General features: G+C 41.4%; 2 protein-coding genes and 1 long non-coding RNA gene across 4 annotated transcripts in view; 2 read left to right on the top strand and 1 right to left on the bottom strand.

Annotated features, from left to right (window-relative positions):
- Positions 1-27,792, bottom strand: part of LOC137426970 (guanylyl cyclase C) — a 445,743-nt gene that overhangs the window by 177,624 nt on the left and 240,327 nt on the right. The window lies entirely within an intron of this gene.
- LOC144892388 (uncharacterized) overlaps positions 1-27,792 on the top strand; it is a 229,959-nt gene that overhangs the window by 57,972 nt on the left and 144,195 nt on the right. The window lies entirely within an intron of this gene.
- Positions 1,252-18,371, top strand: LOC144891979 (uncharacterized). Its single transcript, XM_078777104.1, has 4 exons — positions 1,252-1,314; positions 1,433-2,239; positions 17,448-17,514; positions 18,252-18,371. Exons 2-4 carry the CDS (start codon positions 1,530-1,532, stop codon positions 18,369-18,371), a joined length of 897 nt encoding a protein of 298 aa, XP_078633230.1. The 5' UTR covers positions 1,252-1,314; positions 1,433-1,529.

Here is a 27,792-nt window from a genome sequence, read left to right as displayed (position 1 = left end):
TCCCCACCTCGTCAGAGAGGGGAGGAGTGATCCAGCCCCACTCGACCAACCATGAACAAGGGGTTTGGCTTGAGAGGGCGGGGAGAGAACGTTTGGGGGAGGTTCGCAAAGGTTGAGGGGCGGGGCCTATATAACCCACGGCGGGGGTGTTCCCAGAAGAGATGCACTGAGAGTTGGTCTGAGTCGGTTGCCAGAGGAGGGTCAGTGGTTGCGTTGGTTGCGGTGGTAAGAAGTCGGTGGTGAGAAGTGGTGGCGTCGAGGGGTCAGTGGTTGCGTTGGTTGCGTTGAGTTGTCAATGGTGAGGAGACACCAGGGCCAAGAGAGAGAAGGTGCCAAGGGCCATTACCAGCAGTTGCGCCAGAGACGGCAGACGCGCCCTGAGCTGAGCCAGAGAGGCAGCGTTGACTCCACCAGGCAGCTTCAACCCGTTACCCCGCGGGGACCAAATAGCGGTGGCATCGGTGGCCGTCGAGGTCCAGCCGACGTCCCGTGCGGGATCAAGCCCGAACCATCTGCCCCAGCTGAACCTTCCCATTCCTCCTTCCAACATTCATTCCATTCCATCCTTCTTGTATACGTGAGTTTGTTTTGTTTGTTCTGTCCCTGGGTATTTAATTAAGTCTGTAGGTAAGCTAAAATTTGCACTGTGTCACCTGCGTCTTATGTGTTGTAAATAAAACTTGATTGCTCCTTTTTGCTTGTGTGTGTAAATAATAAACCCCATTACTCGTCTGTACGTCTTCTCGTCTTATTCCTTTTCCTCTTGCATTGCGTCGTTTTTGTCTTTTCCCTCATTGAGCAGCTGTGGTGCGATACGGCCAAAGTTCTGGGTGAATCGGGTGAGTCAGGGATCCTGTAACGGTCGCGGCAATACCAAACCGCTCGGTAACTAACATCTTAATCCGCGATCTGTAACAATATACTGAAACGCAAAAGAAACTTACCACTTGTTTGAAATGTAATAAAATTGTAACAGTTCAAAATAAAACAAATCAACAATTGCTAATTGAAACATTGGCATTTTATTGATGACATGTCAAGTTTTTGACCAAGATACACCATCTCATCAGTTTGTTCTGCAGTACAGAACAGCACAGGGTGCAATGTCAGTCCCCTTTCAATAGCGTGTGTGGCCACCATTGTTTTGGATACAGGCAGTGCATCGTCGGCGTATACTGCCTAATGTAGTGAAATTATACCAAGGTGAACCCAGGGGAGCTCGCCACGGAAGGGGCCGTCTATAAGACCCGGGGACAACCGGGGCGTGCGGACACTTCGGCGGGACTCACTGTGACATTATCCAGTAGTTGAACGGTATGTACGCCCCCAAATGCTGCGCTGACGATGCGCTGCGCTAACCATTGTTATATGGATGTTTAATGTTATATGAAATGCTCTGATTTAATGCCTATTGCTGCATGTATTGTTACAGGATGTATCACCGATCTAAATGATATTAAAGCCTACCCAGAGGTAAAGTCGTGTCTGCGCTTGATTTTCACGACATTTAATATCATTTAGTTCGCCGAATGGCTGACCACAAGATGATCGTGGTTCCGATTCTCGGAGCCGACCCTCAAGCTGAAGGATCTGCATCGGAGTTTGCTCACTGGCTCAACACGCTGCAGAATTACTTCGCTGCTCACGAGACAGAGCCAACCGCTGCGATACAGCTGTCCGTGTTACAGTCCAAGGTCCATCACACTGTTTATAAGACCATTTCTCGATTTGAGACGTATGATACGGCCCTAGCCGAGCTGACGCGCCTCTACGTAAAGAAACGGAGCGCTGTGCACGGCCGGCATCAACTCTCTCAGCGACGGCAACAACCGTCTGAATCGATCGATCGCTTCGCGCAGGAGCTGCGCTACTTATTGGCAGATTGCGTGCAGGACGTCCGGACTCACGAGCAAGTGCAGGACGATTTGCTCCGAGATGCATTCATATCCGGAATTAGTTCTGGAGTCCTGCGGCTCCGTCTCCTGGAGGTCGCGGAGCTGACATTTACAGAAGCACTACGGCTGGCACGCGTATACACAGATGCTCGAGAACAATTGACCGCATATGATCACCCACGAGTCGTGGCGGGGACCTCGCAACTCGCGCGACCCGAGAGGGCCACCGCCGAGGATACGGAGGAGGACCAGACCCCCACGACGGCCGAGTTCCTGGGTGCTCCGGAAGCGGCCTCCGCATCCTGCCTCACTGCGGCCGCCGCTGCCAGGCCACGGACTGCCCGGTATGCAAAATGTTATTTTTGTGGCAATCGGCAGCATCCCCGCCCGAGAGGCGACATGTCACCTCTGCTCCACCAAAGGCCATTTTGCAAAAGTCTGCAGAAAGGCCGCTCGGGGCACGCATTCCCGAGCGACCTTGAATGGGCTCATCGCTGAGCCAACGGATCGAGCACCGGACGGGGCGCCTTGCACAGCTCTGATGAGCCGCTCTCCTCCTCGCGGGCCTCTGGCTTCTTGCCCGACCTTGGTGAGATACGTCGGGCCGCCGAAACAAATGGCGTGAACGCGACCGGTCACAGAGCATCCAACCTTGACTGGCTTTCAAACGCCTACTTCAAACAAGCGACATGCACCTACTTTGGAAATGCCTCTCGAAGTGCGGCAAACGCAGCACGTGACTCGAGCGCCATCTGATGACAGCTTTTGCGAATTACATGCTCCCCCTCTGGCATGTCAATCTGCAGATGGCAGAAATCTTTCTCACGTGGCTCGAGCGCCATCTGACGGTAGCTTTTGCGAATTACATGCTTTGGCATATGACTCTGCAGATGGCAGAGATCTTTCTCCCGTGGCTCGAGCGCCATCTGGCGGCTGCTCTCACGACCACCCCACACCCACTCTGGCAAATGAAACTACCGAAGAGCCAACTGACTTCAATGCTCCTGCTGAGGCCCGAAGGATTGCAGCCGGCGTGGGATCCACCCGCGAGGCGCGATCTTCTCGCCCGGCCGGAACTATACCTGCCGGGTCTGCCGGCCTAGCGCAGGCCTTCATTCCGCTCACAGTCGCGGGCGTTTTTGCGCAAGCTTTGATTGATACGGGATCCACGGATAGTTTTATTGATCAGCGACTCGTGCATCAACATGGGTGGCCGGATCTCGGGACAACCCGCCGGATCTTCATGGCGTCTCAGGGACTTCGGTTGAGCACAAAAGGGGCGTGTCGATTGAAACTTGTGATAAATGGACGCACGTTCCCGGACGTGTATCTCATGGTATTACCGGCCTTATGCGCTGACGTTCTGTTAGGACTTGATTTCCTTAAGCGGCATGGTCGTTTGGAAATAGACTTCGGAGGGCCGGACACGCTCGCTGTGTGTGCCCTCGCTCAAATGGACATGGAGCCACTCTCACTGTTCCCCAACCTGACCACTGATTGTACCCCTGTAGCCATCAAATCGCGGCGCTACTCTCGCGCGGACGCGCAATTCATTGCGGATGAAACGGCCCTTCTCTTGAAGGATGGTATCATAGAACACAGTAGGTCACCGTGGAGGGCCCAAGTCTTAGTGGTGCGGAGTGAGGCCCACCGCAGGCGAATGGTAATCGACTATTCGCAAACGATTAATCGTTTTACACAGCTGGATGCCTACCCATTACCGGGGATGGACGCCCTGGTACGCCAGGTGGCCCTGTATTCTGTTTATAGCACTCTCGATCTACGTAGTGCGTATCATCAAGTCCCCATCTCTAGGGCTGATCGCGTCTTTACAGCCTTTGAATCGGGTCAGCGGTTGTACCAGTTCACGAGACTTCCCTTTGGGGTAACGAACGGCGTCGCTTGTTTTCAGAGAGCTATGGATGACCTCGTTGCGAAGGAGCATTTGACGGATGTCTTTGTCTATCTGGACAATCTTACGGTTTGTGGGTATGACCAGGCGCATCACGACGCTAATCTAAAACGCTTCCTCGAGGTCGCGCGGAAATATCGCTTAACCATGAATGAGGCGAAGTGTCAATACTCTCTACGCACGGTAGACCTTTTGGGGTACACCGTGACCCATGGCTCCGTCTCTCCGGATAAGGAGCGTCTGCGCCCTTTGCTCGATATGGCTCCGCCTAGCGATCGGGCTTCGCTGAAACGCGCTCTAGGGCTGTTCGCCCACTACTCAAAGTGGGTGCAAAATTTCTCCGCTAAGCTCCGCCCCCTCGTGGCCTGCGACACTTTCCCCATGGGCCCGGCCGCCCTGGCGGCCTTCGAGGGCCTTAAAGTCGACATTGCTGGCGCCGCTGTCGCAACGATTGACGAGAGTGCCTCTTTCGTTTTGGAGAGCGATGCCTCGGATCATGCGATAGCGGCGACTCTCTCCCAAGGAGGCCGCCCTGTGGCTTTCTTCTCGCGGACTCTCACCTCCGCCGAGCGGAGGCATTCGTCTGTCGAAAAGGAAGCGTACGCGATCGTCGAATCAATTCGGCGATGGCGTTCGTATCTGCTTGGGCGGAGTTTCCAAATCATCACGGACCAACAGAGTGTTGCGTTTATGTACGACACCTTACATGCCCAGCGCATTAAGAATGAGAAAATCACCCGTTGGCGTATCGAACTCGCCGACTTCTGCTACACCATCAAATACCGCCCGGGGAAGGATAACCTGGTCGCTGACGCCTTATCGAGGCCGGCCACTTGCGCGGGGGTCGTATCTTTGGAGGGGCTGCGCACTTTGCATTGCACTATGTGTCATCCCGGGGTAACGCGCTTCGCGCATTTTGTGCGCGTGGGCAATCTGCCGTACTCGATGGAGGACATCCGCCGCATCTGCCGTGATTGCGCGATCTGTGCGGAACTCAAACCGCGTTTTTATAGCCCCCCTCTGGGGACTCTCGTTAGGGCTACTAGACCGTGGGAGCGCTTGGCGATGGACTTCAAAGGGCCGCTGCCATTGTCGAGCAACTCTCGCTATCTGCTCACTATCGTCGATGAGTATTCCCGATTCCCCTTTGCTTACACGTGCGGGGATATGTCGGCTACCACGGTAATTCGGTGCCTGCGGAATTTGTTTTCTATGTTCGGGTGTCCGGCCTACGTGCATACCGATCGGGGTGCGGTGTTCCTGTCCCAGGAAGTGAGGGGCTACTTGCTCCAACATAATGTCGCTTCGAGCTACACCACCCCGTACCGGCCCCAAGCTAATGGACAGATCGAACGCTTTAATGGGATTATATGGCGGGCCGTCATGCTAAGCCTTCGGACCCTCGGCCGAGGCCTCGATAAATGGGCGTGGTCGCTGCCTGCCGCACTGAACTCGATCCGGGCTCTCCTATGTACTGCCACCAACCAGACTCCTCACGAACGACTGTTCCACCACCCTAGAAGCTCCGGCAGTATCCAGTCTTTACCCAGCTGGCTCGCTGAACCGGGGCCCGCCTATCTCAAACGAGCGGTTCGCACTAGCAAGTACGACCCCCTTGTTGACAAGGTGCAGGTCCTCCAGGCTAATCCCGAGCATGCCCGCGTGTTAACGGCGGATGGCCGCGAGTCTACTGTCTCCGTACGCCATCTCGCCCCTTGTGGGGACGACGACAGGGATATCGACGAACCCGTCTACGAGTCTATGGACTCTATCGAAGCTTCCCCTATGGAACTACCGCTGTCACTCCCGTCGTCCCCCGCCCCCGTGCCCGAAGGCGCAGGGGCGCCCCCTCCGACTCCGACCTCCGGCGGCTATTCCGACGCGGGGGACTCCGGGCTAGGGTTTGCCGTGCCCGGTAGTTTCCGAACACGAACTGGCCGGGAGGTTCGCCGCCCCGACCGCTACGGGTGGACCGACTGACGTGGATTGACGTAACCCTTTGGTTTATTGCTGATGCTTGCTTGCAAACTGCCGAGCGGTAGTATAGTTTTAACGACGGGGAGAATGTAGTGAAATTATACCAAGGTGAACCCAGGGGAGCTCGCCACGGAAGGGGCCGTCTATAAGACCCGGGGACAACCGGGGCGTGCGGACACTTCGGCGGGACTCACTGTGACATTATCCAGTAGTAGAACGGTATGTACGCCCCCAAATGCTGCGCTGACGATGCGCTGCACTAACCATTGTTATATGGATGTTTAATGTTATATGAAATGCTCTGATTTAATGCCTATTGCTGCATGTATTGTTACAGGATGTATCACCGATCTAAATGATATTAAAGCCTACCCAGAGGTAAAGTCGTGTCTGCGCTTGATTTTCACGACACCTACCAGTCTTTGGATGGATTGCTGCTGGATTCTGTCCCACTCAGTCCTCAATGTCTGAAGCAGCTCTGCCCGTGTCCTGGCCCTGCCAACTACGCGTCTCCCAAGCTCATCCCACAGGTGCTCTATGGGATTCAGGTCAAGGGAGAGCGCAGGCCACTGCATGGTGTTGATGTTCTCGCCTTGAAGAAATGCAGTGGTAAAGCGAGCAGCATGGGGACGAGCGTTGTCATGCTGAAAGGTTCTCAGTTCTGGGTGGTCTAGCAGGAATGGCAGCAGATGAGGTCGCAGGATGTTATCCACATACCGCTGGGCGTTAAGATTCCCATCCACAACCACCAGTGGCGTCCTGTACCGGCCTGATATGGCGGCCCACACCATCACACTTGGGCCACCCCACCTGTTGGCTTGACGCACGCAACAATCGGCATATCGCTCGCCAGTTCTTCTCCAGACACGCTCACGCCCATCAGGACTGTCCACACAGAACCTTGACTCATCGCTGAAAGCGACCTCGTTCCACTGCGCCAAGGTCCACCGCTGATGCGGCTGGCACCATCTCTGTCGGTTGCGGCGATGGGCAGCCATCATCACGGGGCCTCTGTATGGTCTTCTGGCAGTCAGACCATAGTCATGCAGTCGTCTTCGTGCAGTATCATTGGAGATCCGTGGGTTTGCACGCCCCGGAGTTTCTGCCGCAGTGCGGGGTGCTGGACGGAATCGATCCCGCAGGTGACTTCGGACCATCTGCCTGTCCTGCCTTGCAGTGGTGACTCTTCGCCTCCCTGATCGAGGTCTGTCATCTGCAGAGTTGTGGAGGGTGTCTCTGTCCACCAGGGCCGATATCGTCTGGTGTGAACAGCCAAGGCGACGTGCCACCTCACTGTAGCTCAGTCCGCCTTGCAGCATGCCCAGGGCACGCTGCCGTTGATCCCTTGACAATCGTGGCATGTTGATTGAAATGCCCATTTTGCACTGGCCTTTTTAAAGCCAATATCAAGACATCACGTGCAGCTCAATAAAATCATCCCGTACCCCTTGGCTAATCACTGACAGTCAAAACGTCTGTTCAACAGCTGTGCTATGAAGGTTCAAGTGACCATCCGTGACCGTTTTGTCTGACAGTGAGGACACTATTGTCCACAAATAAGTTCACACATTTACCACACGCAGTGTTATTGTTGATATTTAAAGGTTTCAAAGGTGGTAAGTTTCTTTTGCGTTTCAGTATATATACAGACTTGGCCTTTAATATGGAATTTTTTTTTTTTTCTTGGCTTGGGTTTACTTTCTGAACTCGGTATATCAATCTGGTGAGTTTATTTTACGCTTCGGTGATTTCTTTGTGAAAAGAACCATTTCACTGATTGTCTGTCGCAGCAAGAAGTCAATAACAGGATTATATCACAGGTGGCGTGACAAAATGTACGGACAGGTACATTTGACGATTGGCTTCACAATCGGATATATAAGGGTTGTTGCGTTCTGTATTAGTGGAAAACAACTGCTGCACGTCTACAAAAGTTATTGCCGCTTCCCCTGGAGATGGTCCGTCAACTCGACAATCCTGTTTGTCATTTAGTGGTGGCTTTACGAAATTATGGCATGAAACAGCGTGCTATTGCTCGGCAGTATGGCATCACTCAAGGTCAGGTGTCAAACATCCTGAAACGAAATGCTCAGAGGGGTGTCCCGACTCCAATACCGAGGTCAGGACGTCCCCGCAGAACCACAAGGCGGGATGATCGCCAGCTGCACCGGTTAGTCCGCAATGGCCGTACCAAGTCAGCTAATCGGCTTCGGGCTGAGTGGTAGCAACTGACAAATGTGCCTGTATCCAGAAGGATAGTCAACCAACGACTGGTTCAAGCAGGCTATGGTGCCAGGCGTCCCCTGAGAAAGCCCCGCCTGACCAGACAACACAGCCAGTGCCGATTGCAGTGGGCCAGAGAGCACCGTCAATGGCAGCCAGGACACTGGAATCATGTGACCTTCAGTGACGAGTCTATATTTCTGGTATTTCGTCAAGATGGCCGCGTCCATGTGCGCAGACAAGTGCATGAAGCCCACAACGAAGATTGTATAGTGCCAAGAGTCCAAGCTGGAGGTGGTGGGGTGACCGTTTGGGCTGCTTTTCATGCAGGGGGAAAAACTGACCTGGTTGTTCTGAATGGAAACCTGAACCAGTTCAAGTACAGGATCATTCTGGAAGAAACATTGCTTCCATTTGCTCGTGCAGCCTTTCGAGGAAACTTTGTCTTCCAAGATGACAATGCACGGCCTCATCATGCTCGCATGATCCAACACTTTCTTGCTGACCGTGGTGTAGAGCATATGGAGTGGCCTGCCATGTCCCCGGATATGAATCCGATAGAGAACTTGTGGGCAGAATTAACGCGTCAAATCGACAACTTGGACCAGCAGCCTGCCTCTGTGCATGAATTGCAGCAGGCTATTGTAACTGCATGGCAAGCGATTCCTGTCCAAACCTTGGCAAATCTCGTGAACAGCATGCCTCAACGTGTACGTGCTCTCCTGAATGCTCGTGGGGGTTACACGAAGTACTGAAGTGTAATTTAATTGTCCGTAATCCCAGTCGTAATTTAACTTTTGTTTTTGTTAAAAAAAAATTTTTGTTAATGTGCAAAATAAAGAGATACTTCTGGAAAACGCACAGAAGTTTAACACAGTACTGTCCGTGAATTGAGTTCGATATGAGTTTTCATCACTTTCAAGGATCAATTTATTTGCTTCGAAATATCAAATGTGGTTTTTGTTTCTTTTAAAGGTCACATTAACAAAATCTAGAATGATTTCAACATAATTCCAATGAACTTTTGGTTCTAAGTCATCTTGAAAAGTAAGTTCACCCCCACAAAAGAAATATTCCATATTAAATGCCAAATCTGTATGTATATATATATATATATATATATATATATATATATATATATATATATATATATATATATATATATATACATATATATATACAGTCATCCCTCGCTATATCGCGGTTCACTTTTCGCGGCTTCGGTACATCGCGGGTTTTTCTCGCTAGTATATGTAAAATTATATCGCCGATTTTTCGCTATATCGCGGGATTTTGCGGTATAAACGTATTTTTATATACTATTATTTTAAATATTTTTGTGGTAAAATAAGCATTTACTAGCCTAAAAAATTAAAAAACGTAAAAAAATAAGAAAAATACAGTAATTAAAACATATTACAAGAAATAAAATACTGTACATAGTGTACAGTAGAACAGTAGACAAAGAGACAAAGAGTCGTGCGTATGGAAAACGCTTCCATTTCCAAACGCTTCCAAATGCGGCAGCTTCCATTTGCGCTAGTTACCCACGTAATGGGTAACTGTAATGCTCTTTCTGGCTGTGCAGTACATTCATCATCGTCATCACCTTCATTGTCATCAGTACTGCACAGCTAATTCATCATCATCTTCATCACGCAAGTTGTAGTATTGAAGAGCCGGGGCTCTTGCTTGATACGGACGAAATGACGGGCAAGACACAAACTCGTCCGAGAAGATATTTATTCTCAAAACCAATTCGGGAACACTGAAAAGCCCATTTATCGGGCTGCATTATAAAGCACAACCAGAAACCGAAAGCCACGCCTCTCAAGCGTGGCGTGCTTCGGCGGTCACGTGATCAACAGGTGTAGCTGATTATACCTGCACGCGCGGCACGCTTTGGCGGTCACGTGACCAGCCACTCTGGCACCGGGGATCCCCGCCGGTGACGTCACCGGCTGGAGCAAGGAGATTCTGATGCTGGTCTTGCTTGGGGAACCCATGGGTCGCTACAGTATCTTCAATCGTGAGTACCCATTAGAATTTTATATGTTGTTAAAATTACGTATGTTTAAGAGTGTAAAAAGTGTTTAAGAGTATAGGAAGTGTTTATAAGAGTATGGGAAAGGTTAATAAGAGTGTGAGAAAGGTTAATAAGAGTGTGGGAAAGGTTAATAAGAGTGTGGGGAGGGTCATAAAGCTTTAAAATATATATAAATAATAAAATAAAAATATGGTCGCTACTTCGCGGATTTTCGTCTATCGCGGGGGGTTCTGGAACGTAACCCCCGCGATAAACGAGGGATCACTGTATATATATATATATATATATATATATATATATATATATATATATAGACACGCAGACTTGGCATTTAATATGGAATTTTTTTTTTCTTGACTTGGGTTTACTTTCTGAACTCAGTATATCAATCTGGTGAGTTTCTTTTATCCTTCGGTGATGTCTTTGTTGAAAGAACCATGTCACTGATTGTCTTTCGCAGCAAGAAGTCAATAACAGGATTATATCACATGTGGCGTGACAAAATGTAAGGACAGGTACATTTGACGATTGGCTTCACAATCGGGTATATAAGGGTTGTTGCGTTCTGTATTAGTGGAAAACAACTGCTGCACATCTACAAAAGTTATTGCGGCTTCCTCTGGAGATGGTCCGTCAACTTGACAATGCTGTTTGTCATGGAGTGGTGGCTTTACGAAATTCTGGCATGAAACAACGTGCTATTGCTCGGCAGTATGGCATCACTCAAGGTCAGGTGTCAAAGATCCTGAAACGAAATGCTCAGAGGGGTCTTCCTACTCCAATACCGAGGCCAGGATGTCCACGCAGAATCACAAGGAGAGATGATCGCCAGCTGCACCGGTTAGTCTGCAATGGCCGTACCAAGTCAGCTAATCGGCTTAGGGCTGAGTGGCAGCAACTGACAAATTGACAATTAACTAAAGTCAATAACACCAACATCATCAACTATATGACCTTTGTCTTCTTCATGTAAATCTCCTCGCTGAACTCATCTCAACCATTTTTAAAATCATTATCTTAGTAAGAGTCGTTAATTCTTTATTTTCCTCTTCGGTGCGTTGAGATTGATTTATTTGCTGTAATACACTCAATCTTTTACGAATCTTACTGATTTCCATCTTTTTATATTTTTCCTCCCTCTCTCTTTGCTCCCTTTCCTCCCTCTCCTTTTTCTCCCTCTCCTCCTTCTCCTTTTTCTCCCTCTCTTCCTTCTCTCTTTTCTCCCTTTCCTCCCTCTCTTCTTCAACTCCTTCCTCATCCCTTGCTACCCTTGAGTTTGAGCCCCAAAGAATATTATACATATACTCATCTGGATTTTGAGATATTCTTGTATCTATAATTATTTTTCTCATAATAGGATAACAATAAGGTTTGTTGATGATTTCTAAAAGAGTTTTATATTTCATAACTTTGAGAAGTTCATTTTTATTTAATATTTTAAACAAGTCTCTATTTGTGGGTTTAGCAATATCAGTATAAGGCCAGTTTTTTATGACAAAATTCCCATGTATATGCTCCAAATCATAAGGTATGCAATACCGAGCACCCTTTTCTTGTAGGTATCCTTGAACACAAAAATTATAATTCTCTTGTAGTCTTCTTCCTGCCATTTATGTATCAGAAATATATGTGAGATTAATATTATGACAGGTAATACCACCCCATCTTCCCACTACCAAATCGGTTTGTATTCCTCGGCTTTCTATCCTTATCTCATTACCTTCCTTCTTTGTCATGCTAACCATCGCTATACTATCATATATTTTTCTTTTCTTAAAATCATGTATTTGTTGTTTACGAATTGTACTTCCACATAAATCCTTATCCTCACCAAGCGGATAATATTCTTCTTTACGAGACTGATTCAAATCATGTAGGTCTTCTAAGTTTATTGAAAAATACCAATTATACCCCAAATCAGGCATATCATACCCCCATTTATTAATTCGCATATTAACGATATGTCCTTCTTTATAAAATTAAATTGTAAGCAGGTAGTTAAATTCAATGAGGAAAGGTGTATGGTCAGTATAACCAGGTTTTGTGGTTGTAAATTTTACTTGTTTAACAAAACGTGCTGTTTTCTTTAAAAATATATATTGTGATAAATCACTGAATCTAATTAAGTCATTCGCATCTGTAGGGTTTGGATAATTGATTAATTTATAAGTATTCTTCATATTAATATTTTTACTTATACGATATTTTTGTAGTTCAGCCTGTGCCTTTGTATAATAATTTGATAAATCAATATCCTGAGAGGATTCTCCAAAGATAGAACCATCTTTTCCAACATGTCATTTATATTAGATTAAAAATGATATCATAAAAATTTTCATTCTTGTTGAGTTGAAATAATACATATAAACAGAATTGACCACAACATTTAGAATTAATTTCTTGAACTTGAAATGTTTGATAAACACCATTCTGTAAGAATTGTATTACTTCAACAGGTGGTGGCATACCATAACTATCAAAATAATACTTATCCTGACTATTATGAATACAAACCCAATGAGAACCATTCTGTGTGTCTAAATTCATAATAATATTCTTTGTATTCTTATTTATATGTATTAATTCATCTCTCATACAAATAACCACATTATCAATTTTTAGTGTTTTACAATACTTAGCTAGTTCTATATTTGACGTTGTATTCTTTCCAAATTGTTTAAACCATTTATCCATTTATTTATGAGAAAGATACAATCCATTACCCCGTTTAGTTAGTTTAACACCTGCTTGAGCGATAGAGGAAAGCATATCTCCAACCAATAATCTAGCTTCATCAGGTAGACTTTCAAGTTTTTGAGCAAAATCGACAATTACACCACTTCCACTAATTTGTTTCTCCAACTCCTTGTTATGTCTTTCCAATTCTTTTTGAGCTTTTAGTTGTGCCTTCCTTTCGTTAGCAGTTTTTACCGCTGCTGAAATACCACCAGTCAATGCTCCCGCCGCACTTAAACCAGCAAATAAAGTAATTAGAAACGGGAGAAATCCTCCCTCTTGTATTGAATATTTCTTTAACATAGGTTTTGTCATTTTAATTTTAAGTGATCCAGCATCATTTCGTGTTTTTACCTGCTCTCTTGTGAGTAAAACATCAATTCTTACTGCTCCTTTTCTTTGAATTGTATTAACATTAATAATACAAGGCTTTTGATTTTGAATACAAGATGTTAATTTATTAAGATTGATTTGATTAACATATACCGGTTCTTTCCGACTCATTTATTTATGAGAAAAAACCTATGTGATATTAATCATAACACCATTATCTGTATTAATCTGTAATTCTGTTTCCTCCAAAAGCAAACAATAAGCATCAACTTCTTCATTCTCTCCTCTTTCAATGTATAGAGAAGTATCCACTCTATTAGACTTTATAGTTTCCTTTTGAGAACTGAGGTCAATTGCGTAGATTGTATAAAGTTTTTGAAACGCAACCATATCCAAAATAGGATCATTATTACCGTTGCTTTCACACACCTTTTGGTAAGACTTGTAGGCTTCCACATAATCATTTTTTTCCCAATCAATTTCCAATCTATCTCGCGGATAAAATGTACCATCAAGAGAAACCCGAAGTTGTTTCACCTTAGCATTATCACTCAGCGCATTATTCTTATCAGTACCTTCATCTCCATCTGGTTTCTTAAAAATGAGCCATAGTGGCTTTCCTTGAAGAACACCTAAATTCCAAGTGTAGGTAGTGTGTTCCAGTTTAACGTGTTGACATCTTCTTTTAAGGTACGATACATTTAGTGGTTTCTTTGAGTTAAGTCTTCTATTTAACATCTCTTCCGTTTTAGGATTAGGAGTATATTCACTAATATACGAACACAAATCATTAATAACAAATTTATTATTATCACCAAAAGCATTTAGAGCCCCAAAAAGCAATCTATTTACATTATCATTCCTTTGTAGTTGAAATCTAATTTTAAGCCCATACAAAACTTTATCATAATCACAAAATCCAAATATACCTTTAAGAGGTACTGCTACGGTAAAACTATTCTCTGCTTTTGTATCATTATACATTGACTTCCTTTGACTATAACCAGGGTCAGCATTTGTTCCCGTTGACATATCAGGAATAAAACCTTCAACAGCTCCCTTACCCATTCTATCACAAAACGAATATAGTGTAAATTTCATCATTTCAGATGTAGCAGAGACATAATCAACCGCTTCAACCTCTTGTGTTCCAATATACAGGCGGACACTATCAAACATTTTCCAGAAGAAATCATTTACGAGTGTAGCATTAGTATTATTCGCAGCCTTAGTGAATTTAAATTTACACAGCAAGAAACTATCAGCTATATTCAAGTAAGTTTGTTGATTATTTATTTCAAAACTTTTTGTTCCATTTGAATTCCAGTCTGTTCCTGTTATAGCATTTACCTTGAAATAGTCTTCCTTTTTAGTGGAGTTTGAAATGATAATCGTATCATCCAAATCATAGATACTATCAATCGCTTCCATACTTGTATTTATATAGCATTAAAATTGTTGAAACCCTGACCCAAGTATTTTAATGATTTTTTGTCGTTCTTGTGAAGATAGTTGAGTTTTACCTTTTTTTATTTCTTTGATTCCTTGTAATTTATGAGACTCCTTTTGAGCATCTTTTATACTCTTTGTAGCACCCGCAACTGAGCCCACGGCAGAAGCAGTTGAACCAATTAGGTCTTTATGTTTAAGAATGGTTGAACCAATACCCATTAGAGTATCAATTATCCCATCTCCTTTATTTCTCAATTGATGTCCCACACCCCGTTGTCTCTTTGGTTTATAGTATCCTCTACCAAGAAACATACCTTCACCCTTATAGTATGGTGAAAGGAACATCCCATCCCCTGTAATTACTTTATATTTTCCCAACTCGTGTTTTCTCACAATAACCATTATTTATTTATTGAAAAACTTCACGTAGGTGAATTCTGATGGATATAATTTCTTCATTAAAGGAGATCATACGATTATCTTGATCGGTTATCCTAAAATTTACTCTGTATATGGTTTTTCCTGACACAGGTAAATAGACAAGATTTTTTGGTTCCATCTTAAATTTATAACCAATCGGGGTTGAGTATGCGCTGAATGAAAATATTGTATTTGTTCTTATTCCATCGTTATAAGCACCATCAATCAAATCACAATGAATTAATACTGAATTTATACCGGAGGATATTTGAATGACATTATCACTGTAAGACGTTCCGTTAGTTTCAATCTTTTTTGAAGAGAAACCCAATAGCTCTCTAAACGATTTTTCAATCGTGAAATCAACTTTATAATTATTTTTAAGTTTAATCGTTGATTTTGAAGTGTGTTTTTGAATATCTATTACAATATTTTTTGGTTCATCACCTTTTTCTTTCATAAGGCGAGAGACTTCAGAAGATATTTGAGAAATCTTGTAAGCTCCGGGTGAAACTGTTATAGTTTTGTACCCACTTCCTGGATTATAACTAAACTTGTTGTTTTTCTCTGTGATATTAAAAAGTGTATTGTAAGTCTCCATTGACAACAAAGAAGCCTCATATTCTTTTGTGGGGTCAAGTTGTAGTGGGTAAGGGAATGAAGCTGTGTAATCACTCGTTGTGAAATTAAAACTAAGAATTGTGCTTCTCATCTTATTTAATATCTAATAAAATATCTTTGTATTGACATTTATTAATTATTTTCATATTCATCAACTGATCTAAAATGGCGGATGCTTCATTAAAACAATTGTTGTTTCCAGCCTTCTTACTACGTAACAACAATAATAACCTATTAACTAATTGTGATGGGTCATTTGGAAGAAAGCTAACACCCGAACCAAGCTTACTTAAAGCATCAATAATATGTTTCTCCTTCTCATTCTTCTTACTTTTACCGGCAACAGAAACTCCATAATCAAGTGAGTTTAGTAAATCAATATATACCCTATCTTCCGCATTTTCCATATCAAGTGGTTCATCAAAATATTTTGAACCGCTGAATCCGGAGTTTGTTAGAAGAAACATTAATCTTGGAGTTAATTCAACATTTGGTTGAGCAGAACTTAAGAACACCAATTTATCATTAAATATCAATAACTTTTCTTTCACAAGATGGAACTGTGCTGGTTCTTCTGTTGGAATGTGACCTGCTCTGGTTTTTGAACCCACCGAATATTCATTGTTTTGAAGAGCTTCCACAACATAATTAGGTGGTTGATTTACCTCCTCAAGTTTCCGAAATAATCCTTTATCATCATATTCTAATTCTCCAAGTTCTTGCGCCGTCATTTGACTGAAATCTTTGAGCATTTGAAGTTTTTTTGGAGTAAATTATACTGTGGGAACTGTAGGTGAAATCGTTTGTTGAGTTTTTAAAAGTGGTTTAAAAAATTTCTCTTGTTTTCTTTCAAAGGCTTCTTCACCAGTTAGTTTCTGTCTCCGTTTCTTCTTTATCTCTTCCTGTTGCTTTACAACTTTTGAAACCAACTCTTGATGTTCTTTAAACTTTCTTGCTCTTTCTTTGGTATTCATCTTCTGTATTTATTTATTGAAAAATATCATATAATGAATTGTAAAGGTCAATGGGAAAATTTTCCTTTTCTTTGTCATTATAGTAAATGTGTTGAAATAAATCCTTTTCTTTAAATATTTCATCAAATTCTTTATTGGGGCAATTCCACGACGTTACGGAGTGACACTTTTAGTCATTTTTGTGAACTTTGATTGCTCTAGCACAGCGATAAAGCCACTAGTACCTACTCTCTATATATCATATTGTAAAGGAAGAATTGCACTTTACAGAGATATTAATGGAGTTCCTGTGAGTTGGACCATTGTCAAGTAATTAACATTCAAAAACGGTGTTACGGAGTGACACTGTCTTTTGTCATTTATTAAACAATAACAACATTTATTGAAAACTCTGCTCTCACAATAGTTATAAAATTGTAATGAAATACTGGGAAGATACACTAATAGTTGTACCTTCAGTGCAGGGGTTTCAAAATTCCAGACATGACCTAATTACTCTGAAATAATTACAATAGTCCCGTTACGGAGTGACGAAAAATCCCGTTACGGAGTGACGAGTCAATTTTGAGATTTCTCCCAAAGCAACAAATCATTTCTAGATTACGCCAGACTTTCATTCTGAACCCAGCTGACTTGTGCTGGCGTTTCAACATCTAACACTTTAGAAAATAATAAAAATAAAAATCTGAACTGAGAAAATATACAATAAACATATACAAAAGTCAAGAAATCGACTAAAGAAATTGAGAACAATTTACGAGTGGATGACCAGAAACAAAACAAAGTTTGGAATTAATCAGTTGGCCACATCACAAAACTTCACATGACTGCCCTGCAAAAGGTTCCCTTTCCCAAAGGACATTCAGCAAATACATAATGATTGCGATGGTCGAGGGATGGCTGAAGAAGGAATCTGACGACTTGGTTGGAATCAAACCAGGATTTATCTTCCACCTCTGGGAATGTATATGCCAAGTCAGATAGGCCCGCTTTTCGCAAAAATGATACTTCCAAACAACCATCATCTACTATCTGAGTCACCTGGCCAACAAACAACTTCTTAGATTTTTTGGTGACATACTGCACAGTCACAAAGTCACCAGGGTGCACTTGTGGTTGACTGTCTGACCTGGGGCGCTCAGCAGGTGCTTGACTCGCAGTATTTTGACATTCCAAGGATGATACATGGCACTCGGGGTGAAGACTCACCAATTCAAATCTTCCGCTGTTGAGTACATAGAGGCGCTCACAACATATTTCCTCACAGGTTTCACACAGTGTGTTTGGTGTGTATTTGGAAGCGACTTCACTAACTGCCAGCGCTCGTCCAATTGCGACTGGCACTTCTGAATGTCTCCTGCTGCGATGAATAAAACTTCGATCTTTTTGCACTGTGCCGCTGCTACCTGGAAGAAGGATTCTGCATCAGATACAGGATCCCCAGCCAGATTTGCCAACCAAACTCTCCTCTTTACCTCACCTCCTATCCCATCAACAGCGCCCTTACCGTGAGATGTGGCAAAGAAATTCCAGCATAATTGAATCATGAACAATTCTTGAAGGAATGTTAGATTGGAAAACAAGAATTTCTGTTTAAATTGACTGGCTGCCCCATCTGAAAAAAAGTCAATCGCCCTAATCCTGGGGTGGTGTGATATCAGTGTGGTGATGATATTGGACAGGAAGGTATGAACAGCATATTTGCCATGCTGGAGGTCATCGCTAACAATAACGAAAGACTCGGTAACATTAACATCAATCCAGGTGCACACTGTGAATAGAGTGACTTGGACGTGGCTCCAATGAGCACTCTGGATTTCATTCTGTTCTATCGCAGCATTGTTCTCTGCAAAATCGACCTGGACGACAATGCGATCACCATCAACTGCCTTCCTTCTATCTTCAAAGAAGTAGCTCTGCTTCCTCTTGATGAATGAGTGCAAGCTGAAGCATGGAAGTTGTTTGCAATACCTCATGCAGGGCATCCTGAACAGTCCCATCTTTAGCTCCTTTTGTGGCCCGCTGCTCAATTGTCTCCCACTGAAACCACTTCAGCGGCAGGTTAGCTGTTTCGTCGTCGACAGAATACACTGTGGCAAACTTGGTATGGCATTCCTTACATTTTCCTGTCATGCAGTTGTCCGAATCCTGATCACATACAATGCTTCCAAGGAATTCACGAAAGTTGGTCGAAAATCCAGGTACGTGAGATGACAAGGCCTCCAATAAGAGGCGCATGTTTTCATGATATCTGCAGAGGCAGACATTGCGCGGAAACTTTGAATTGAGGCATACATTGGCTGGACGAAGTGCTGCGAATATGGAGTAGCCGATCTTGATGTTTGGATATTTCTCACAAAACAAACTGTATGCCTCTCGTATTGTCATCATTAGGAAACTCTTTTGAACCTTGTCCTTCCGTTTCCCAGTCTTAATGACCACAAAGTCTTTCTTCCCTATCGACATCCATGAAATATCGGGACTCAGTGTTTTTGCCCTTCGCCCGACATCTCCGCTGACGTGCACGTTCACTTTCCCTTGCCTTCGTAACATTAGCAGCACGCGTTTATACCCTCTCTCCTGCGTTTCGCATCCAGCTCCCTGCATTTTTCCTTGTGCCTGTCTCGAAAACGCTTTTGTCGCTCGGCAGCAGTCAATGGCATCCTTTCTGTAATATGAATGCATCGACAAATTATCCATTTGAATTGCACCGTACCCTTCTACGATTCATCTAAAAGATCATGAAATGTTTTAGGCCACAAAAACTGACAGTAGAGGTTGTAAGCGGCTTCACTCAGCTTGTCCACTGCAAAGTTGGCGGTCCGCGGTGGCGCGGTGATTTGCCTAGTTTTCCTCTTCGATGCGTATCCGCAGGTGACAACAGAGGGGTAGTTTGTACTCACCGATTGCTGGATGTAAACCGATTTCAAAACCGCTCAAGATGACCACGCGTAAACTTGAAACTTGTCATACGGAAGTAAAATCTGGCACGCAATGAATTCTGGGACAGCTACTCTGTCGCCACCTTTTTTCAGGCTGAGTTATCAATTGTTTGACAGAATGAGTCACTCCGTAACGTTACGGAGTGACAAGTTTTCTTTTTAATTTATTTTTTGTAGATTTTAAAAATATATATAATTATACTGTACAATGATTGGGTGGTATAAGTTCTTAATGACCCTGGATTTATTTGGTTTTTCATCCACCAGTTAAAGAGAAAAGTAAACAAATGTCAAATTTTCGTTATAGAGTGACACGTCACGGAGTGACATCTGACTCCTAATTTGAGTGTTAATTAAGCATAGAAGGCCAACTCATATTTTTTTCAATTGGTTTTGAAATAATCTTCATACAGGTATCTTCTGATGGATAGCATTTGTTGACTTCATGCCAATGAATTGAGAGACTAATGAATTAATAGTTCTTTGCATTATCGAGGGCCAATTTTACTGTGCTTTTCAGTAGAATGACTTCATTAATTGCAACGAGTGATGTAAGCCAACAGAGCAAGCTAACTCAGTGATCTAGATATTATCTGAAAGTACATTTTTTCAGCTTTCATTTGGTACGTAACATGAACTTTTTCAGTCAAACTTAAAATTTGACCTCTGCGGACCGTTTCTCATGGATTTGCCCATTGGTATTAATACGAGTTGTTATTTCTTCTTCACTAAAACTTGTATCTCTGCTTTTCATATGTTTGCGTTGAGTCTACTCATTGATATCAAAACCGAATGATAAAATCTTAACTCCATCACCACACAAATGTTTAATAATTTGTCTCATTCCTTCAGGATTCGTTTCTAAAATCCCAACACCGTTAGATTTTACTTTATTTAACTCACTCTTACAATGTGAATATTTTGTAGAACCAAGAGACCTCCTCAAATATTTGACCTTCATTCCTCAATCGCATATGTTTCTCCATTGAAATGTAGTAATAATCTTTCCCTTCTACTTCTCCTGGTCGCATTGCTCTGGTTGTAGTACTTACAAAACGAATCATAGGGTGTTTTAAAAAAAAACTTACAATCTTTTCATTTTTACTATTCAAGAGTTTAGATTTATGAAAGTTCTTTCCTGAAGCAGATTTACCCACAAGATTAATAATAAGAGTTGTCATTTATGTGTGTAAAATATCAGTTAGTATCTCATCTTGTTTCACAACAATATATTTATATTTTCCAATCGTGTGTTTCATATAATTTTCAAATTCTTTTTTACTACATAATGTAGAGCAATTATCTCTCCAAAAATTATTTACATCTATTGAATTTAACTTCAATAAAATAAAAGTATTGGCATTGTTTCTTATTGAGCGCCAAGGGAGTTGAAAATATGACTGACTAAGATAAATACAATTACAAGAAGAATGTCTCCCTCTTGTATAGTAGCTATCCATTACTGTTTGGTTTCTCTCATTAACACAATCATCAAAGATAACGAGGTTCTTTTTTGATTTATCTAAATCTTGAGGTGAAGGTATATCATCCGTATTATCACTGAGAATACAAGTTATGGGTTTTGATTTTGATTTCTGTGTATCACAAAATAGTTGTATTATATCCTCAATGTTGTAATCATTTAGTTTGTTTTGAAGTTTAAATGAACCGATAATGTCTTCCTTTTTAAGACCTGCATTAAAACTTTGTGATAGTAGTTGATACTCGGGTTGAAAACTTGACTTCGTAAAAATTATTAAATTATCATAATCTAAAAAGTTGGGGGTAAGGTGCATCTTTAAAAGCAAACAGGTTTTTCCACATCCGCTTGAACCAACTATTAGACATCTCAATGAATTTGGAATGTTTTTATAGTTATTAAATTTTATCTTATTTTCCCAAACGGGTAAAAAATCATTCATTTATATATTTGGAAAACAAGTCATCTAACTTTTTTTGAGCTATTTTAGAAACTCTATATTTTATCCTGAGTTCGGGTTTAATTTCAAAATAATTCATTATTTTATTTATATAGTATCTTGTATTAACATTTCCATTAAAATTATTTTGAATAATAAATATCATTAAACCCTTATACATTTCCTCAATACAAATAGTCTCTTCCCTTGAAAGAAATGGTGTATTATCATCACAATACTTAACATTCATCTCTCTTATTAATCTTGCAAAGTAATTCATTTTTGGTTCTAATTTAAAAGAGTTATATTTATTTTTTATTTTTTTATTATCATTAATTAAAATTAAATCACAGAAAATACATTGTTTATATGAACCCTCATTATTAAGCCCTATTCTATCACAAGCCGGACAATTCTCTAATTTATCATATGGAGAGTCTGGAAATTCTAAACATCCTATCATATTTATACAGGAAATTTTGACAAACTAAACGCAAGTTTATTCGTTAATAAATACAATGTTTCAAAGCACAAAAGACAAATTTCAATCAATCTCTACTTTGGTGGAAGATATAGAAAAATATGTCAAAGATGTTAAATTGAACAAAGATAAATATGGAAATTTTTGGGTAAAACCAGTTATGGAAAATAACATGAGCCCCTCTATTTCATTTCAAGGAAGAGCTCTAACTATACCTGGAAAGACATCCATTAAAGTAAATCTAACAAAAGTTTCTCCTCTACTCCTGGCAATTTATTCAAAGCTTGAAAAAGTGATCGATCGCGATACTTTGAAAATGAATGATAAGACCATTAATAATTCTAGAGGAGACATTTGTATTTTCTTTAATAATCCAAAGGGTGTAGATCTAAGTAAAATGAATGATGTTAATATTTCTGGTGAAATGTCATTTCATTCTATGATAGTTAGAGATTATTTAAAGATAACTTTTGATATTAAAAATGTCGAGATTGAATCTGTTAATGAAAGAAAGTATATAGATATTGATGGGAATATTTTTCCTGCTAATTAAATATGAGTCATTACAGCAGTGAAGATTTTACTATTTTATTGAACTCGGACGATAGTGATGATAGTATTTCATTGAACTCGGACGATGGTGATGATAGTATTTCATTGAACTCAGATGATAGTTATGATGCTAATAGTTTGTGCTCAAATGATAGTTATGAGAGTAGCTTTATTGATGACTGAGTATGATTCTGAGTATTCATGTGATAGTTATGACTCAGATGATTCTGAGTGAAAAAGTGTTTTAGTTTAAGTATAGTTTCATATATAAAAAGCCTGTAAAAAGGCACTTTCTTCTATAAGTGTTTTACTTTAAGCACAGTTTCATCTTTAAAAAAAGCCTCGAAAAAGGTGTTTTACTTTAAGTATAATTTTGCTATATAAATATGATCAAAGCAACATATTGCGACGTTTGTGAACAAGAATATAAACAATACAAAATACACCTTAAAACTAACAAACACACATTTAATCTACTTCACCTACTATCTCCTATTCAGAAGGAAACAAAACACTGTTCTGCCTGTAATAAAAATATCCTCAAGAAAGGCTTCGAAATACATCTTAAAACAAATCAACATTTATCAAATTTTATCACAACTAAAAACTCTGATGGCGCATTCAAAGGACATATTAAAATAAGTCTTTAACTTCAAACCTCCTGAACCAGAGTCTATAGTTGATGCTGTAGAAATAGTTAAACCTGCTGTTCAAACGTTGATTGAAAAAACACTAAAAGAAATGAAACCACTTAAATTTTATATGGGAGTAAAATTAGAAATGACAAAGGACGAAGGAGTTATAGATACACCATACATGAGAACTGAGCCACACTTTATATCTTCATATCAAGATTTTAAAACATCAAGAGTCTATGATGAACTTATTAAACAAGAGCAAGATGTGGATAATTCAATCGTAGGAAGTGGATTCAATATAGGAAAAATTATTTACATAGACATTCATATTCTTAAATCAGATCCTCTAAAAGCTTCTTCTTACATTGATTTACCCAGTGTTATCAAAAATAGAAAAGCAGTTATCAATATCAAAAATAAAGACAATAAATGTTTTCTCTGGTCTATTCTAGCACACTTACATCCTCCACATTTTCATGATGAAAGAGTATCTCATTATAAAAAATATGAGAATACATTAAATACGAAAGATCTAAAGTTTCCGATGACTTTAAATGATATTCCTAAATTTGAAAAGTTGAATAATTTATCAGTTAATGTTTATGGTCTAACAGAAACAAACAACATTCAGGTTTTAAAGCTTTCTGACAATTATTGTAAACAAACTCATATTAATCTTCTATATTTTAATTCAGACGAAAATTCACATTATACATTCATCAAAGATATTACAAAATTAATAAAACCACAAGTATGTAAAAGAACAAATAAAATATATATTTGTATGCGTTGTCTTAACTGCTTCCATACACAAGAAAGATTAGATAAACATTCAAATTATTGTGGTGAACATAAATCAACATGCCTAAAAAAGGCTCAAAGATCACATTCAAAGATTTTTTTTTTTTTTTTTTTTTTTTTTTTTTTTTGTATACAAGATCGAGGCTCGTGAAAGAGCGAAAATTAATCACACAGAAAGACAAACAGACACATAAAACAAATAACATCGGGAGCGGTAGACAAGATGGGGAGAGAGGGGGAAGGACACAAACACAACATTTGAGAGCAGGGACCGAGAGACATGGAGACATCGAGAGATCTGTGGGAGGGAGAGGGCTTTGGGGGGGAGGCATGTGAAGGGGGGAGGCATGTGAAGGGGGGGGAGGCATGTGAAGGGGGGGGGGTGGGAGAGGTATAAACATATGGACACTGCCAGGATTTCCAGGAAATAATTTGGAATTTCAAACAAGGTGGATCTGGGGTGAATTAGTGGGGGTAGAAAAGATCAAGGTTATGGATGGGGGAAGATAAGAGATGGTGGTGAACAGCTGTTTTAAAGACCTGGAGGGAGGAGAGGGATTGAAGGGAGTGTGGGAGTTTGTTCCACAGGCGGGAGAAAAGAGGAATGAAAGAGTGAAGGTGAGCAGAGAGCCGAGATTTCGGCAGTTTAACCATCAGAGGGTTGCTGGCAGATCTTGTGCGACCTGTAGGAATATTTGGGGGACAGAGCACGGAGAGAGCTGGGGGAGCAAGGCCGGAGAGGAGTCGGTAGAAGACAGAAAGACCACCTACCTGCCTGCGGTGAGTGAGTGAAAGGCCCTCAGAGATAGCTTCATCGCGGGAGATTCCAATGATTTTGAAAGCTTTGGATTCAACAGCGTGAAGCCGAGCCAGGTGTGAGGCAGGAGCACCAGCCCATCGGGGAGAACAGTATTCCATTGAGCTGCGGATGAAAGCCTTGTATGTGGTGAGGAGCTCAGGTGTGCCGAGGAAGGACTTCGCACGACGGAGGATGCCCAGTCGGCGACTGGCTTTGGAGGCCAGCTTGGAAATGTGGTTTTCCCAAGAAAGATCATGGCAGATAGTGAGACCCAAAAGCTTGAGTGACAGAACTTCTTGGAGAGGATTGTTGAGAAAGTAGATGGGAGGGTTGTCCAGTCGATCTTTTCGGAGAGACATAGTAAGAGAGTGAGATTTGGCAGGATTGAAAGACATGTTCCACTTGTTTGACCAGTCTGTGATTTTGTCCAGGTCTTCAGAGAGTGAGGAGGCTGCAGGCTGCCTATCTGAGGGAAGAGGAATGGAGCGGCAGAGAGTGGAGTCATCAGCAAAGAGATAGAGAGGATTTTCCAGAGAGTCAGAGAGATCATTGATAAAGACCAGAAAAAGCACAGGGCCCAGCACACTTCCTTGGGGAACTCCAGCCTGAACAGGAAGGGGAGATGAGAGAAATCCATTCAGGGCCACACGTTGACTACGACCAGAGAGGAAGTCCGCAAGCCATGCATGGAGATTTCCATGGATACCATAGGAGGAGAGTTTGGTGAGCAGAGCTGGGTGCCAGACCGTATCAAAGGCCCTTGATATGTCAAGGGAGACAGCTCTGATTTCCTGTTTGGCATTCAGGACCTCCATCCATTGTTGAGACAGCAGAAGCAGCATGTCCAGAGTAGAGTGACCTGGTCTGAAACCAAATTGATGATCAGAGATCAAGCCATTGGAGAAGAGGAAAGATTTCATATCCGAAGCAATGATGGATTCCATGACTTTGCTGATAATTGGGAGCAGGCTGATTGGTCTGTAGTTGCAAGGATCTGTTTTTGTACCTTTTTTGTGTAAAGCGGTAATGTTAGCTGATTTCCAGGATGCTGGCAGATGACCTTGAGCAAAAGATAGGGTGAAAAGAACAGAGAGAGGGTGAGATAGAACGGCAGAGCAGGATTTTAGGACCCGTGGGCTGATGCCGTCTGGTCCAGTTGCAGAATCAGAGTCGAGGTTTGACAAAAACTCCTCCACCTTGTCAGGAGAGAAGGACACAGAGTCCAGGAGCATTTGGGTTCGACTGGGAAAGGTGGGAACAGAGAGAGATGGGTTTGGGACTAAGGATTTCGAGGCGAACACAGAGTTGAGGCATTCAAAGTTGAGGCATTCAAATTCAAAAAAGATGAAAAGAAAACAATAAAACATCCATTTGTTATATATGCTGATTTTGAAAGTATTTTAGAAAAAATTGATACTGCTTCTCCAGATCCAAAAGAATCATACACAAATAAATATCAAAAACATACTCCTTGTGGTTTTTGTTATTATATCAAATCATCCGTTGGTGATGAATATAACAAGTTAGAGGTGTATAGAGGCTCAAATACCCCAGAGGAGTTTGTGAAACGACTAGAAAAAGACTGTGTCCGATTAACCAAGATAATGAGAGAAACCAATAAACCAATGTCCTTAACAAGTAAAGAAAAAAGAGAATTTAGACAGCCAAAGGTTGCCTGTCATATTTGTGAGAAGGAAATTGGTAAAGGTCTAAAGGTTAGAGACCATTGTCATCTCACTGGTAAATATAGAGGTCCGGCTCATCAAAGTTGTAATATTAATTATCAACTCCCCTCTTTCATTCCTGTTTTTCTTCATAACAACGCTCATTATGATACACATCTATTTATCAAGGAACTCTCAAAGACTCCTGGAAGTATCTCAGCAATTCCAAACATGGATCAGAAATACATTTTATTCACAAAAACAATTCACACATCTCCTATTACTCATATCAGATTTCTTGATACATTTAAATTCATGGCAAGTCCATTGGCTAACTTGGTTCAAAATCTAAAAGAGTTTCCATGTCTTTCAGAGTATTTTTTAGATAAAGATTTTCTAACACAAAAGGGAATTTACCCCTATGACTATATGGACTCATTTGAGAGATTCAATGAAACACAACGTCCTTCAAAAGAAAATTTCTCTAACAAATTAAACAACAGTCATATTCTGATAAAGATTATGTACACGCACAAAATGTTTGGGAAAAATATAACATCAAGAATCTTGGCGAGTATCACGATTTGTATCTCAAAACTGATGTGCTTTTATTGGCCGATGTATTTGAAGCCTTTAGATCTATTTGTCGCACTGGATATGGATTGGATCCTGCTGACTACTACACAGCACCTGGATTGGCCTGGAGTGCGATGTTGAAAATGACAAAACAAGCTTTGGATTTGATAACCGATGTTGATATGCTTTTGATGATTGAAAAGTCAAAAAGAGGTGGAATTTCACAAGTCTGTTCAAAGAGATATGGTAAGGCAAATAACAAGTACATTCCAAATTATGATCCATCGGTAGAGAGCTCCTACTTGATGTATTATGATGCGAACAACCTGTATGGCTGGGCAATGTCTCAGGCTCTTCCTTATGGAAAACTTAGATGGGTAAAGGAAAAAGATTACAAAAAGGTTTTACAAGATGTATGTATCTCTACACAAAAAGAATTGGATAAAGAAAAAGTTGGTTATTATTTTGAAGTTGATTTGAAATATCCAGAGGAACTTCATAACCTACACAAAGATCTCCCATTTGCTTGTGAAAAGGAAAGTCCAAAGAAGGTGTGGTTAAGTGATTATCAACAATCATTTAATAGAGGTGAATCAACAGAAAAATTACTTACTACATTATATAACAAGAGAAATTATGTTCTACACCAAAGAAATTTGCGACAATATTTATCAAAAGGTCTAAGAGTAGAGAAGATCCATAGGGTTCTAAAGTTCAATCAAAGACATTGGTTAAAGGGGTACATTGATTTTAATACACAAAGAAGAACAGAGTCAAAAACAGATTTTGAGAAAGACTTTTATAAATTGATGAATAATGCGGTCTTTGGT

Source organism: Myxine glutinosa, chromosome 5 (assembly GCF_964187855.1).
Source record: "Myxine glutinosa chromosome 5, kmMyxGlut1.1, whole genome shotgun sequence".
NCBI lineage: Eukaryota > Metazoa > Chordata > Myxini > Myxiniformes > Myxinidae > Myxine > Myxine glutinosa.
The sequence above is the reverse complement of the archived record's forward strand: the minus strand, read 5'-3'. Positions and strand labels throughout refer to the sequence as shown.